We start from the raw sequence: 16,529 nt of genomic DNA on the forward strand, positions 1-16,529 counted from the left end.
CACGCCCACCAAAGTCTCGCGCGTTGTCCAATTTTACCAAGACTCGCTTTTCTGTCTCCGTGCACCATCCCCCCTCTCATCTTTCCCCTCTTTGTCGGGGGAAATTTCACATTCAAATACGTTATTAGCATAACACCAAAGCCCTAAGCCCCCCCCCCCCCCCCCCCCCGAAAAAAAAGCAGCAAGCATTGTCTGAAAAAAGATGCGTCTATTTCTGTCTTACATTTCATTGTTTTAACCTTTGTCTTTTGGTGACACTGGCTGTACTTCCTCCTATACCCTGACTGCTGCGTGTGTGAATAAATAGATTTAATTATTATATTAGAAAAGAAAAGAAAAGAAAAGAAAAGAAAAGAAAAGAAAAGTACTGAAGCGTTAATCCTTCCCTTTGACACAATCTGAGTGTGCACATTTGATGGAGACAAAATCCAGAAATGAGCATAAATCACTGATATTTCACCAAAGTCTATTTCACGTTTCGTGTTGAATTGCATGAACACACATATTCCAACTAAAAAAGGGACTTCTAGACGCAGACCCCTGCATCTGTGTGTCTTTCAGGGGGTTTTGGGTGGATATATTGCATAAAAAGTTCTTCCAACACTAATCACAGATGTAGGTCATCTGAAAATACATTGTGCTTAACTATAATTTACTCCAAACAGAAGTCATCTTAATTTTCTGTGGTTTCAAATCATGCTTATAATAAGGAAAAGTCATTGAGTGTCCAGCAGATACAAACATGACTATGGTTTTGAAGTTGTTTAAAAAAAAAGCCTGGTCAGCATTTTTCACTTCAATGAACACTCAAACTCTTTGCTTTTTCACCATTTTATTCACATTAACACCGAGCTCATACATTAGATAATAAAGCCTAAACAATCAGGCCTTCATACATTCCCCTTTTTGAGCTGCACAAATCATCATGACTTACACTTAAAAATAGAGACAGTGCATATTATGCTGTAGATTTACAGTATATAAATATTACATTTATACTGATTGCCCTTACATGACTTCACAGATTACAAAATGTCGTACGTTCAATGATAGTATTTTCCCAAGCCCAGATGAATACATGTACTGCAGCTGATCAGGACAATCCACCAAAATTTCTCCTTTTAAAGGGAGTGTAGTCTGATTGCAGGGTAGGGTAAAAAAGAAAACAAAATAAGAAATCAAAATGAGAACAAATGAAACAGAGTGTGTGTGGTGTCCTGTAAATGTGAGAAAGGAGTGTGAGTCACCAGCAGGACAACTTAGACAATATGTTCCTCTTCCCGGGTCCTGACCATCTGAAAACCAGCCTGAATGCTGATGAGCTTGTTGCCACGACAACGGGACAGCCTCTGAGGCCACGAGGTTACTCCAGGAGTGGGGTGATGTGGAGGGAGTGTGTGCGTGTGTGTGTGTCTGTGGTGACATGGGGTTAAAGGTTTTGGAGTGAAAGAACGGGGTGCTGCGCAGTTGCAGCTTTTGTGTGTGCGTTTAACAGCGTTAAAACATGTGAGGGCTGCACTGCAAACCACATATAGTTCACATCACAGCTGGTCCTGTCTGCAAAACATGTTGCTGTGTTTAAGAAATGAACATGAAAAACAAACTTCAAGCCAAAACAGCAAATGTTTCCTCTCTGTAGCTTCTGAATCATGAGGGCTGCTGCATTTCTTTGTCTTGTGCAACAGGAAACTAAATACCTCTGAGATCTGGAGTGATGGTCAAAATATAATCAGCAAAGTAATCAACAATGAAACATTAGCTGCTGAACTTTCTGAACAGTTTCAATTATTTCCCAAACACAGTGAAAACCACTGAGCAGACTTAAAATTCCACCGAGTCTGCATTTTTTGTCAAATTTACATGATCTTCGTATTTTTTGTTAATGCAGTTTTATAAATATGTCTGCATTTAAACTGCACTACTGCATAATGCAACACTGCCAAACATGAATGCAGACCTCATGATTATTGTGATGGATTGCACAACTCAGCGGGCTGAACTGTTTGGCCCAAAAGTTTCATGTGTCTGCTAAATGATTTTCGCACTGTACGGAAATGAATGGAAACTACTGGCTGCTTGGAAAATGCATCCAACCTGGAACTGTCCCGCATGAAAATCTGTCAGCAGAAATGTTAAATACACAGCACTTGTAGTTAGGGAGCTAAAAGGTGCAAGCACACTGGTGTACTCCTTTAAATGCCATCCCATACTAAACTAAAGGCTATGTCATGGCTATAACTCTCATCCTAACCCATCTAAAACAATATGAACTGATCAAAAGTGCCATAAGAGTCAGAAGAAATCCTCTCCTAATAGATAAAAAAAAAACAAAAAACATGGGGGCAGGGTTGTTACATAAAAATCAACACAGACTATGGATGTCCACATCAGGTCAACTTTAACCAGGATTATTTGCTAATGGGGTGAGGCAGTGGGTGGATTAGAGCAGACACATGATCCTCCGCTGCGTCACATGACCAAAAAACTATTAGTGGAGTTAACAGACATCATCCACAGTGAAGAGTCAAATAAAAACATTCAGTGAGGCCCGTTTAAAGCAGAGCGCTACACCCTGGCTGCATGCAATCAGCAGCATCTGCTGCAGGTTAGCAGGCTGTCAAACACAGAGGAAACATCTGTCAGAGCACTACAGAGCAGAGCACATGGCAGCAATGTGTGCCACGTTACTGTTGATGTACATCGAGTGCTGGGGTGGCAAAATTATGAATTTCAAGGCGCATGCACTCATCGCATTTTCCAAAAAATATCAGGTTTGTCTGAATGTTGTCCCCTTGACTTCACAGTCCAAAAAAAAAAGTGTATAGTAGAGAGGAATGACTGTGACAGAGACGTCCATGGGGGAACAGAAATAGAAAAGAGCAATTACCCAGCCTTACTGACACATACTGCACTGGGATGTCTTTCTGTGGGCAGACTGTTCAGCATCCACCGTGCTGCCTCTGGTGAGCTCTGTGGGACAGACACTGGTTTCGTAAACTGCGTGTGCCAAAATCTGAGGAAAATAGCGGCACAGTGACGCAGCAGCTGTTAATTATTTTCTAATCGACAGCACAATGGACTTAATATTGTTTAGCAGTTTAAAGAAAATCCAAGAGGAGCAGCCTATTACTCGAGACTCCGAATAATCTATGAATATGTGAAGGAATTAGTGTGAAGAAAGTGAAGATGAAGCAGACAACAAAGAAGAAACAGCTGATGAAGAAGAAGCAATCCTTTTGCAGAGCTAAGCTTCGACTGCATTCACGGCACGCCGTTAACACCCCCTCTCCCCAGCCCCAAAGGCGACTCTACGTCTGATCTAGTCGTCTCCTTGGTGACACAAACACTAATCCCTCATTATGGGATGTAGGCTGCAGCGCCCCGAAGCCCCATTTTTTTTTATTCCCATATCACACCACTCCAAACGGAGCAGATTACTGTAATCTGGGAACACTGGAGCAGACAGATTAGATTAAGCTCATTACACACATAAAATATGGGAAAAGGGGTTAAAAACACCTCCACTGGTTAAACACACTTCAGAATGCACACACACATTTGCATACACACATTTTTTTGGTCATCTGTGGACACCAAAAGACTGAGTTGGTGTCAAACATAGAAGTCTTCTGACAAATCTCTTCACCAACAGTTCTCAAAGGTAAAATGGGAAAAAAAAAAAAAATCAATTACCAGAGTGCAGATAAAACATCTGTAAAGCCATACTTCTGAAGCAGCTTTCTGTAGTTGTTTGAGTGCAAATAAACCTGCCTCTCCTTTAGCTGTTTAACATGTTTTAATGCTTGCTTTACTTTCTGTGTCCCTTTGTAGTTTCCTAATTACTGCGGCAGGCAACGAACCACAAGTGACACAAGGTACATGACGAGCTGACAGAATTATCAGGTTGCTTCATGCGTTTGTCATGGACATGAGCAGCACAGGATGCTAAACGTGCTTCAAGTACCCCACTGTAGTGTTTGTATACGAGTGTGTATGAGAGAGAGAGAGAGAGAGAGAAAGAGAGAGAGAGAGAGAGAGAGAGAGAGAGATAGAGAGAGAGAGAGAGAGAGAGATGATATAACAGTATTTCAGCCATGTCTCCACTCTCCTTACTCTCTTCTCATCCAGCACGTTTCCTTTTCAGCGATTCCAGCTGGAGCACAGAGAAAAGACACACAAACACACACATACATTGTATACACGCTCATACATGATGATGATGATAATGATAAAACATTTTCTGTACAGACAGTACACAGCAGGCCTTACCTCCCCTTCTACCATCTTTAACCTGCCCAGCACATCCTTAGCAACATCCTATAAAAAGAGAATTCAAACTTTACACAATAAGACTCAACGTGCACACACACAAACACCCACACACAAGTGAGCAGCAACGATCACACTGACATCGACAGTCAACCCTGATCCCGTACTCACCCTGTTGCCTTGGCTGGAGTATTTCTTCACAGAGTCAGCAAGTCCTTGGGCTAAGCGCCGCAGCACATTTTCATACTCTGCAGAAGTGGTGAAGAGAAATGAGGGTTAAATGCTTGAAAAATGAGAGATATACACTCACATGGGTTAGTAATGTACACGCATACATAGATACACGTGCGTGTGTGTTACCTGTCAGCAGAGCAGGAGAGGCTCGCTCCAGCTGTGTCTTCTGCCACTGCAGTCTGTGTGTGACCTCTTTGTGTTGATGGATGAGGTCAGATGGGGGATCCCGTCTTGTCTTTCGGTACTCTGCCATCTGAGAGACAGACGATGCAATGACTGACGAGACCTTCGTGCCTTCAGGGTCCATTACAACTGTTAGACAAGTGGATGTTGTAGACTGGCTTAGACCACATAAGCACACACCTTTCTCTCCAGCCGTTCCCTGTCATAGTTGAGGAGGCTGAAGCTGTGGAGTTTGTACTGTGGAGGAGAGTTGTCGGGATGACTGCTCCTGCTGCTCGCTTCATGCTTGGGTTTAGACCGAGGAGATGGAGCCTGAGTCAAACAAACACAAACACACACTCACACACCGAGACTTCACTTAACTGACACTTTCAATATATTTTCATACCAATGGGGTTAGCTTTTGTTACTCCTGCATTCAGAGGGCAGCAGCTCACATCCTGACAGAAGGCAGGTTCTGCTCAAAACAAACCAGTTTGTACGACCTGTCTTCTAAAGGCAAACAGGTTTAAAGCTCTTACAAATGGATATACTTAGGCGGGGTGAAAGCCTTCTGTGATAAGACACACATTGTCTGACTTTACAGAGACTCTGCACTACTGTTTTGTCAGTATGAGGAGTTGATTCGTTCAGATAAACATCTGTGGTGCTGCTTCTCCAGTCAGGTGCCATTTAATGTAACATTGCATATTTTCCAACTCTCCTCGAAGGCATTCATGGTGCTGCACTTTGTTAGATACAAAAAAAAAATGAAGTAGTTGTGTGAAGTTCTGTGTGGACCAGTGTTCTGCACAGAACTTCATTTTTTCGGTCACACAGAGTGCAAACCCGACCTGGCCAGCTGGAGCCTTTGTGTGCATGTTCTTCCTGCGTCCTCTGAGGGAATCCCACTCAGACACAAAGACAGGGATTTGTTCTGCTTCACTTACCTGCCACAGTCTACACACATGCAGGTCAGGCGAATTGAAAACTCTACTCACCCGTTCCTTTTGTCTCTCTGGAGGAGAAAGGGAGGACACAGGATCGAGAACCAGCCACTTTTCTGTCACCGGCTGAAGATCAACTCCTGATAGCGGCTCTCTGATCTTCACCCTCACCTCCAACTTGCCACCTGTAGCTTTACGTCCATCCATAACCTGCATAACACATACACAGTTAGACAGATCTGGGGCCAGATGTGTAATATGTCACCTCGTCATGTCACTCACAGCGATGTTGTCACCGCACATTCTACCTTTATAAACACCAGTTTATGTGTGTGAAGAGGTGTAAACACGTTTTTACATCCAGCTCCTGGTGTGTACATGCGAGTATGCATTGATGTGTATGCGTTTTCATCACTCACATCTATGATCTCTCTGACGTCACAGTGGTTTTCTAGAGCCTCTAGCTTCAGCTGAGCAGTGCCCACCACTTTGTCTGTCTTAAACAGGCCTCTGCGAATACAGAGAGAGAAGAACACAACTGACAAATCCATTACAGACATCACATTCACAGCACAAATCATGGAGATAAATGGGAGCTTCTGCCTGTATTGCCCCAAAGCCATTGTGGTTTTTACCCCTTGTGGATGATTTCAAACTTGACACCTTTGGACTGGACCACTCGTTTGAAGCCTCGGTGGCTGCGGTTGATGTTGAGTTTGAACTGCTCTTTAAACTCTGGACTGCTGGTGTTCTTTACTGTGCTGGTTTTGTCCCTCTGAGCCTCCTCCTACACACACATAAATGAATACATTAAAACACATCTAGATATAAACAGAGAGAAATATCCATAATCTATCCACTGAGTGTGAAAGATTCATACCGTGCTGGGAAAAGGAAACTCAAACTTCACACTGGCATCCAGATCGTTAGCTGAGACACCTGAAGGCAGAGGGGGAGGTGGGAGTGAACATACACTTGACACGTTACCGCCTGGTTATTTCAAAGATGCAGACCTGCCTTCGGTACCTGAGGGAGCTGGTAGGTTGATGCCTCTGATGATGTACAGAATCAGCTCATTAGGAGTCAGGTTGGAGTAGATCCTACAAAACAAAAACAGGAGTCATGACCATTCAGAAACTGCACCACGAGCGACAGACAGCCACCCGTCAGCATCACCGAGAGCCAAACAATCCCGACTGTTGAATGAGTCACTGCCAGAGTCACCTAGCTGTTAGCTTGGTATGATACTGGAGCAGAGCCAGAGTGAGTCACAGTGAGTCACTCTGACTCATCTACCTCTCCAGTCAGGGAACGCAATCCTCTTGTCTTAAAAAAAAAAAAAAGTTTTCAAAATTAAACAACCAATGCAGATTCTTCATAATCAAATATAAATTCGGCTCAGTTTTAAAGCCTCCAATATCTCATAATTCCCAACTGTTGAAGTTCCATTTGAGTCAGTGTTTCAGGGATGTTAACACCAGGATGGACTGCCAAAAAAAAATTCAAATAATTGCTGCCATCCTTTAGCTGTCACAAATCCATGGGATTAAAAAAAATCCACCAAATGGGATGCGACGATTATGCAACCAGAGTTGATTACACGCAAGTAAAGGAAGACAGGATTTCTACAGGTGAACGCACATAAACACACTTCCACACTCAGTGAGGTTTGAATGGTGGTTTGAATGGTTGGTTTGAATTCTTAAGACTGCAGTGTTGTATACTAATGAATATAATGGCGTCAGAAGAAACGTAATCACTATTCATCCTGCGGAAACCATGAATGTTTGTACAAAAATTGACAGCAATCCATCCAATAGTGGTTAAGATCTTTCATTCTGGACCAAAGTGGTGGACAATCATCCCTAGAGCCACAACCATGGTTAAACAATGCTGACTCTTTCTGTCTTTCTGGAGCACATGCCATTCAATGAGATTACAACACAATATTATCCATTAACTATGACTTTGGTGCTGACTTGAGAGTGTTGAAAGTCCTCTCCTCTGTGCGGCACTTGGGGACTGGCTGGCCCTTGGCGTGGGCGTTCTTCAGTATCTCTATGCTCTTCATACACTCCTCAGCCAGCTTCTCAAACCTGGGGAGAGACAGAGTTTGTCCTCGCTCACAAATGATCATATCTCATACTCAGGTCTTACAGGATGGCCCGGCGCCTGAAACTCCACAGCTTTGATTTCTGCACAGGCAGTCGCTGCAGTACGCCAAACAGCTCTATTTGCTGGAACCAACACATTTATTCTCACATTTTTTTACATTTTGGACCAAAAATTTCAGAGCGTGATCTGTGAAAATGAAATGTTCTGTTTTTAGGAAATTAAAATATTTTTCAAAGCATATGTGAAGAAAAAGGAAGCTAGACTGACTCTTCAGGAACGCCAAAGAAAAAGTGGAATGTGTGATACATGAAAGGTAAATTATATGTGAAAATATGAAAATACGGTAAATATGCAGCATGCCATGAAAGCTGCACTGTATGTATAATGATGAGGTGACAAGGTGCTCTGTGGAGAAAAACAGTAAAATCAGACTGTGTGGCAGAAACAATGCACACACAATTTGATAATTTGGACTCTATCAAATACTGATGGTATTTGTCATTTTATGCCTCGCTCTGTAGATTTAATGATCAAACTCAACTTCTAGCAGCAGAAATATGGATTTTAAATTCCATCACAGCTGCAGATAACGTGTGGAATAAAAACATAATAAATGAGGTATGTCTCTTACCTCAGAGCCTCAGCCACACTGCCCATTTGTATGAACTGTTGAGTGTAGCCCAGACATTTCTGTAGATCAAGATACACAACAAAAGAAGGCGTGGGTAAGAAAACGGACAATAGCCAAAGACAGTAAGATAGAGAACAATTCTGATTTTAAACTTCTATTTTAAAAAGCTGCACAAAAAGACACGAACAGTCTTTGATGCCATAATCAGAACTGCTTTACCTTAAGATTTAGCAAGATGTAGGAGGTGCACTTTCATATAGAATGTACATAACAGGAGAAGGGAGAGTGTCCTCACCTCATGCTGCTTCCGCAAAAGATCCATGAGGCCGTGGTACTGCTCCCTGGAGCGAGGGGAGAGAGGGGAGGTGCGGGAGCGAGCCAGGGAGTAGTCCTCCTCACTGACTGGAGCGCTGGGAATCTGTAAGGAACGACACAATTACAAATGTGGTGAGAAACAAACAAACAAAAAAAAAGCGTGTTATGGAAAAAGGAAATCTCAGACATAAAATAAAAACAAGATGGCACTCAAGAGATCCCATATCTGCCAACTTGCTGTTAGGCCAAACAACATAACTAGCGCCAATGCAACTGAAAGTGAACTGATTTTTTCAATCTTCCAAATATTCCTTCATGATTTGCAATGAGAATCCCAGATACAGGTGCACCAAAATGTGATGAGCTGTTCCCCCAGAAATTATGAATATCTGTTTCTAAGCTTGTACGATACTCTGCAGACGGGCAGGAAGATGAACTAACAGAGGCACAAGCATAATATTCCTGGTAGTTTCACTGTGGGACGGTGATACAGACAGAAACACATGAAGCAAAGATGTTAAATAAAAGTGAGGCAATATGAAAGAAATTCACAGGGGACTAGTGGCAACTATATGAAATATCAATAGTGGAATGACACTGAAAATATGCAGATCACGGCTCACACACACACACACACACACACACACACACACACACACACACACACACACACACACACACACACACACACACACACACACACACACACACACACACACACAGAAGGTGAGACCAGGAGGAGCACAAAGGTGTTTTGATCTCACCCCATGTTTCCTTCCACCCATCTTCTATTTCTGTCACACTTTGTGTGAACACCTCACACATTTGGTTGCTCCTGTGACACGTTCAACACACACACACACACACACACACACACACACACACACACACACACACACACACACACACACACACACACACACACACACACACACACACACACATGCTTGCACTTGCTCTGTATCTTCTAGTAGGTCATTCATTTGCACATGAGAATATATCTATAACCTTGCTGATATCAACAGGCAGGCCAGACTTGGCAGCTGTGATCATGGGGTCCAGTCCCTTGGCATGTCTGAGGTGCTGCGCTGCTCCAGTCATGTCCTTCACAAACCCAAACAGCGAGCAGACACATCAGTCAAAACACAGCAATACAACTGATGTTCAACACTATAAAACAACCAGCAGCAGCATCGACAGAAATACTGAGATGGCAGGGAATCTATCTACAGCAAGGAAAAAAAAGAATAAAGATCCACAGCTTACCTTCATCTGTTTGGAGCGCAGTGCTGCACGCAAAAAAGCCTGTCGCCTTAGCAACAAGAAATCAACTTGCTGCTGAGCTACAAGGATAATTAAGAGAAAAAGAAGTGAAGCTGCCGCAGGTGACACTCAGACACTTCATATGACACATTTTGCATGTGCAGGCGGACGTGTACATTCACACACCCACACTCTGAACACACCTTTAGGTCCCAGCTTTAGCGCTGAGGAGCCTCCAGGGGCTGGAGGAGCTGGAGACTTCGCTTTCTGGGCAGGTGGACGCATTGCAGGCTGAGGACAGAGAAAATATGAGTTTAGGGATTGTCAGACAAATGCAGTGAGCCTACATGCAGACTTCAAGGTACAGTATTGATCTCTTAAACTTCAACAGCTTGAGGCACTTGTGAGCTTGTTTAACACTTTGAACTACTTCAACAGCTAAGTCTTGACTAAATTTAACAGTGACATAAATAACCAAAGAATCTGTGATTACGAGCATGAAGCTAAGGTGATAAGCAGGAGGTGCTGCAGAGAAAACAACAGTGATAATTTAATAATCTGCCACAGACACTGGGATGGCAAACAATAAAACATTGCTAGCTTTGGTTAAAAGGCAACCAACCACATTCCTTGGCTGCACAATAACAAGTTGACCATTTGGTACTGCCTTCATTATTTCTTTATTTTTTTACCTTGGCACCCTCTCTATGCTCATCCTCTTCTTCATCTTCTCCATCTGCATCCTGATTAGCTATTTTCATAGCTGTTTCCAGGACACCCATGAAGTTCTGTCCACCCCCCTCTGAGCCCTGAAGTGGTGGACAGCCTAGAAAAGTAACACACACAATGACTGACTGTACCTATATAGTGCAGGCTATCCTGAAATGCACCTGGAGAAAGTTACCTGGTGGCACAGGTAGGTCTGACAAGCTGACTGGTCGTCCAGCTTTGTGAGCTCTGATGGCATCCTGGTATTGCTGTAAGAGGAGATGATTGATAAATCACTTACTAAAAGGAAAATTGCACCTTGGGATACTCTTACTCATTACATACTGCTATTATTACTCTGTGACAGTCGATGCATGTAACTTTAGCACTGTAAACCAGGAAAAATAAAGCCTATTTGCAAGGACACAACCTCACCAATTTTCCATTCCCATCCTACTTAAAGACAAACACAAGCTGAGATAAAAGCGCAAAAGCACACAAAAGCAATATTCATACCCTACACCTATTTTTTGACATTTCTTTCACATTCTTGTTGTATCGTGCCTCAGCCAAATCCACTTAATTTAGAGGTTTCCTATTTTTGGCACAAAGCCTTTCAACAATCCTCCGAGAACAAGGCGGACATTATTGCAGGTTACTCTGGTAGCTAAAATGAGCAATAGTGGTAGTTACAGTCAAGGCAACAGAGGATTTGTCCAATCAAAATAAAGTGAGTCACAGAGCAGTTATTTAGGGAAATGAGAAAAACACAGCACCAAACAGCAGCACAGAGGTGCATCACAAACAGCTGTATCTTTGAGAATATCCAATGCCTTTTTTGATTTAGGTTCAGCGGTAAGAACACATAATACATTGGATTTTGGAAAATAATTGTGGGGCTTTGAACATAGCGCATGGTGTGTACCTTGACAATGCGCTGGTGCATGCGGGCCTTGCGATCATCTCCTTTGCTCTTGGCTCCCTCTGCTGCTGACTTGTATATGTCCATCCTCTGCTGCAGGGCTTCTGCCAAGCTGCTGGGAGCAGGCAAATCTTTGCAGGGCGCACACACACACGCACACGCACACGCACACACGCACACACGCACACACACACACACACACACACACACACACACACACTTTATTTTCTAAATTCAATGTGCAACATTTTTATAGTCAGCCCTATGCTGCACTCTAGTCAGAAGAAAGGATCAGGGCTATCGGGGTCTTACCGGTAGTGGCCACCTGCGTGGGTGCAGGAGCAGCAGGGGCAGCAGGTTTAGAGGAAGACTGAGCAGGAGGAGATGCACAGTGTTCTGCTACTACGTCTCCTGCAGATGATCAGATATAAGGGGAGGGGTGGAGATGGGTTATTGTTGTTATAGCCTTCATTTAATGAGATTAGCAGAGTAAATAAGACACACAATAAACCTTTGTAAATTTGTAATTCATTCTATTTATATGGTGCAATATTTTGGTTGGCAGTCTTCCAAAGTCCAATCTTTACCTGTGGTGTACCAAGAATTAGCCAGTACCATTTATAAACAAAAATGACAGCTTTATTCTGAAATAAGAGCCACATTTTTATCTTCTGTATAGAATGTGCCAGGTGTTCCACGTGAGGTTTCAAAGTCAGACAGCTATCTAACCAAATTCCAGGAAATCTAAGAAGTGCATTTATGAAAAATTTAACAATTTCAATTTCAGTGCCATAATATGTACAGAGGCAGGAAGATTGGAATGAAGACAGGAAGTAACTATGCGTTACTAAGCGTAGGACATATTTTGTCTCATCAGCATTCAGTACAAGTTTGAGGTTATACAGTGATGTCTGAAGAACATGGTAAGCACACTGTAATCTACATATGGCTTGAATTGTAAAAGAGCCATGTGCATACAAGACAAAAATAGATATTTTAAGTAAGTTTTAAATAAATTTATTGTTTTAGGTACAATTAATTTTAAATAATAATGGACCAAGCACAGAGTCTTGTGTCCCCCCCACTTCGTTTTTAAAAGGGAGGTTGATGTGAGACCACTAGTATTGATCACCTGTGTTCTGTCAGACATATAAGACACATTATTATCATCCAAACCAAGAGAGGTCATAGTACGGAAAACCATTGGAAAGGTCAACCAATAGTGTTGCACAGTACTGTGCACATCTCGTGCAGAGAATGTATGATATCATTAATAAAAATGTTGACAAGATCAGCAAAGAACAACTGCACTGAAGAGGAAGTAAGGAGGATGAAGGAGTAAGAGAAAGGGGTTGAACACAGTTTGAATATGTGTTTTTCCTATTTCCAATCATTTCTCAAATGACCTGCCCCACAGTTTAACTCAAAAAAATGTGCTTCAATGCCTCTCCGCTTTTTCTTTTTTGATCTCCACATACAGCATTAGCTGCCCTGACAGAGTAGAAGTACAGCCAGCTAAAACTGAGAAGGCTTGGATGTGGGTCTGAGACATGCTTATAAACAGTGCTTTCATTATCATTTCAGTAGAAAGATATGTGTTTGAGAAATGCATACAATGGATTAAATGGTTCCATCTTTCAATCAACTTAATTGCACCAGGAACTTGACACCACTCTTGAGAGCTCCATTCTTTGTGAAGGAATCAGAGTAAAAACTTTTCTCTAAAGAAATCAGGCTATAATGAGTGAGTGATCAAAACAAACACTTTAGGCAAAGTATTTCATCAAAGTGGTTACACTGACCGGGAGGAGGAGGTAGCAAGCTCAGGTCTACTGGTTCATCTCTGTCCAGCGCCTCCACCAGCACGTCCAACTTCTGCATGAGGGGAGGTCAAATCATTAAGGTCTGACTTATTCTATACACAGAACCAAACAGATGAATTCATGTGATCACGCTGACATCAGTTCTGTTACCTTGGCAGTAAGGTAGTGCTGTTTGGCCTGGTCAATGTTGCCGCTCTGTTTGGCATGTATGGCAGCCATCTTGTACTCCCTCTGTCTGGACAATACTGCCTGTTTCACCGCTGAATGGTGAAATACGTGTGTGTGACAAAAAGAGACAAAGAAAAAAATAGAAAAAGAAGACCTGTTGAAATGCTCAGGAGGACCAGAGACTGCATCTATGAGCAGTGACAAAAGGAGGAATATCCATTATATAGTGGAGGTTTGTTGTTTTTGATAATGGCTGCTTTAAAAAAAAGACCCATTTAGTTAATTAATCAATCAAGTTTGATCATATAGTGTATAATACACATCCATGTTGCTTATTGCTATTTGATCAGCAGTTAATGCAGAAATGTAAGCAACTCTTAAAGAGTCACAGCAGTAAACATGTATTATGTTTACTGTGAGAAGACAGCATGAAACACAAACATGCTGGATGGAAGGAGCAACAGAGTATTCACTAGCAGAGATAAAGATATTAAGTTTGACATTATGATTGTACTGCAGTACAGTCATCACATAAATCTACTAATCCATTAATCAACTAATCGTTTCAGCTGTTTTGTCCAACTGAAATAAATAGAAGAACTAGCAATCATTTAATCGCTTTGAGTGGTGACACTTTCATTGGATGAATGAGTCGATGAATTTTAAGTGTTTATTAGAGGATTAAAGGATCAGTATCACCACATCTTTATTCTTATACTACGTTAAGTACACAGTACAGAGAAGAAGAGAGTACTTGTAAAGACACCCACAGACTACTCTGTATGTTATTGTGTGTGTGTTTACCTGAGTGCTGTGCATCAGGCTGGCTGGGGGTGAGAGGAGAGATGGCAGGTGTTTCTGGGGTGATGGCAACAGCAGGCTTTTGGGGAGGGGTCAGATGGAGCGGTTTTGTATTGGGAGCCGTCGGCACAGCCTCCCTTAGCGGTTTCAGATTTGTGGGAGGAGAGGGCATCAGCGTGGGCTGAGGCAGCTCTCGTTCCTTGATCGATTCAGACTCAGCCGTGGCGTTGGGCTTTCCACCAAGAGCAACAGGAGGCGGGATCTCCTCCTCATTGACTGGTTTGCCTTTCCTGACCGATGTCAACATGGACTGCAGTGTCTAAATTTCAAGAAGAACAAAGTCACAAACACAGGTTTTCAACATTTCAGAGAGCAACTTCACAACTTCAACAATATCAAGAGGGATACATTTAAAAATGTCAACATGTTTGAATGAAACAAAGTCTGGGAATCAACTGAAGATGCACAAGACATTTCCTCTTTTTCTTCTCCATTTTACCTTTAACCCACGGTCATATCTTCGAACTTTGCTCGTCTCCCCTGCAGCCTTGGCATTGGAAATGGCTGTCTTATACATTTCAATGCGCTCCAATAGACGGGACTCCAACCCAGTTGCACCACTGGGAGCAACAGGAGAAGAGTGGGATGTGGCGCTCACTTTGGGAGCAGTCGGTGTGACGGCAGAGGGGGTGGGAGCAGGAGCTTGCTCTTCATCATCCTCTAAAACCTCATTCAGCTCGGCCTATGTAGGGAGACACAAACATTTATACAGTTCAGGGGAAAATCCAGATATTCAAAAACACTCAACAGCTAAGCTTAAAAAATAGTGGCTATTTTCCATCACAATTTCTGAGACACCAAGGCAATGTCTTGAAATTAAATCCAAAGCCCAAAGATATTACATTTACTGGCAAATTCAGCAGATTGGAGAAGTTATGGCCAGTCAATGAAATGTTAGCACCTGAAAAATGACTGACGTTATTAATCCAATATCAGAACAGTTCAAAATAAATTCTATGTCAACTAATCAATCAATCCACAAATTGTTCCAGCTCTAAAGAAGATAAAAGCGGTGTGTGTGTTACCAGCAGATCATCATCATCATCTAAATCGTCATCATCCATTTCCTCGTCATCCAGGTCTTTCATACAAAGAGCTGCCATTCGCTCTATTTCAGCCATGGGAACAGGAGCTGGACATCGACAAACACATCACAAACAGCACTGAATCATGTACAGCATGTCAGAATTTAAGCATGAGCATACAGAGGAGACAGAAAGTGGGAAACTGTACTTTAAACTGGTAGATGTCTACACATAAGATGATGGAAAGAAGTTTCTTGCTCACCTTTGCCTTCACCTTTCCTCCCTTGTGATCTCCCTCCTCCCCCACCTCCTCCCACCAGATTCAGCAGCTCTGCCTCCAGCTCTTCATCATTTCCCTCATCGTTCATGCCTCCATCTGGGGACAGGTCAAGAAGCAGCCCCATCTGGGACACAGCGATGCGGACACAAGGGAAGAGTTGCTGAATCATAGCTGTTGTTGACATATTTACAGCAGTCATCATTCACACATGTCATTATCAGATATGACGAGTGTTACCTGTTTGGCTCGCACTGCCCCTTGACCCCGGGGTGGTGGGTTTCGACTGCGACTCATTGACTCTTAATACCTAAAAGTTAACGAGGATTCAGTTACTTTAGCCAATTAAACGGAGAAATGGTGATGAACGTGTCGATAACTGACAGTATCCACGGCAAGCGCACATAACGCTGTAGACAGTATTGTCCTCAGTAGTAACCGCTTTGTGCCATTTTGTGTAATACTTCAAACTGTTCCAAGTGCCTTGTAGCGAGTTAGCTTCTTTAATCATGTTAGCTAACAGCTAGCACAGCATACGATTATATTTTTACGTAGCGAATGAGTGTACAGGCAAGCTATTTACCTTACCGTGAGTTTCACGGACTGTGGTGGTGCTGTTACAGCTAGTTGGGTCGGTTATTCAAGTCGCCAACTGTTCAGAAAAAATACAAGAAATGACAGAACATATAAAAACAGATAAGTATATTTTAACGTTTAGTCCGAATAGCAAAAACAACAACGGCAAGCTATGGAATTTACTTCCTACATTGCGTCTCCAATGGCAACGCACACCGTGCTTTACGGCGAGA

At 42.5% G+C, this 16,529-nt stretch overlaps 1 protein-coding gene across 4 annotated transcripts; it reads right to left on the bottom strand.

Annotated features, from left to right (window-relative positions):
* Positions 1–796: 796 nt before the first annotated feature.
* cc2d1a (coiled-coil and C2 domain containing 1A) lies at positions 797–16,527 on the bottom strand. 4 transcript variants are annotated; one of them, XM_070986097.1, is made up of 28 exons: positions 16,309–16,510; positions 15,961–16,030; positions 15,706–15,847; positions 15,444–15,550; positions 14,858–15,100; positions 14,362–14,677; positions 13,540–13,649; positions 13,369–13,441; positions 11,879–11,977; positions 11,570–11,697; positions 10,841–10,913; positions 10,629–10,762; positions 10,140–10,227; positions 9,940–10,016; positions 9,682–9,777; positions 8,654–8,776; positions 8,359–8,417; positions 7,592–7,708; positions 6,639–6,712; positions 6,493–6,551; positions 6,248–6,399; positions 6,032–6,122; positions 5,667–5,822; positions 4,867–4,998; positions 4,630–4,756; positions 4,441–4,517; positions 4,270–4,317; positions 797–4,153 (listed from the first exon to the last, which is right to left on the bottom strand). In XM_070986097.1, the coding sequence occupies exons 2-28, from the start codon at positions 16,015–16,017 to the stop codon at positions 4,121–4,123; spliced, it is 2,991 nt and encodes a 996-aa protein (XP_070842198.1). In that variant the 5' UTR covers positions 16,018–16,030; positions 16,309–16,510; the 3' UTR covers positions 797–4,120. The 4 variants fall into 4 exon arrangements, with proteins under 4 accessions (XP_070842198.1, XP_070842190.1, XP_070842181.1 ...); XM_070986089.1 differs by lacking the exons at positions 797–4,153; positions 4,270–4,317 and having other exon boundaries at positions 4,333–4,517; positions 16,304–16,372; positions 16,487–16,527; XM_070986080.1 differs by lacking the exons at positions 797–4,153; positions 4,270–4,317 and having other exon boundaries at positions 4,333–4,517; positions 16,309–16,372; positions 16,487–16,517.
* Between the last annotated feature and the right edge of the window lie 2 nt (positions 16,528–16,529).

This window comes from Chaetodon trifascialis, chromosome 2, assembly GCF_039877785.1.
Source record: "Chaetodon trifascialis isolate fChaTrf1 chromosome 2, fChaTrf1.hap1, whole genome shotgun sequence".
Classification (NCBI taxonomy): Eukaryota; Metazoa; Chordata; class Actinopteri; order Chaetodontiformes; family Chaetodontidae; genus Chaetodon; species Chaetodon trifascialis.

Coding starts and splice junctions, on each gene's coding strand:
- cc2d1a (XM_070986089.1), bottom strand. CDS start 16,017: ATGAGTCGCAGTCGAAACCCACCACCCCGGGGTCAAGGGGCAGTGCGA. Junction 9,778..9,939: donor TGCGCTCCAAACAGATGAAG/GTAAGCTGTGGA, acceptor GGGTTTGTGAAG/GACATGACTGGAGCAGCGCA. Junction 8,777..9,681: donor TGCCTGTTGATATCAGCAAG/GTTATAGATATA, acceptor CGTTCCTTACAG/ATTCCCAGCGCTCCAGTCAG.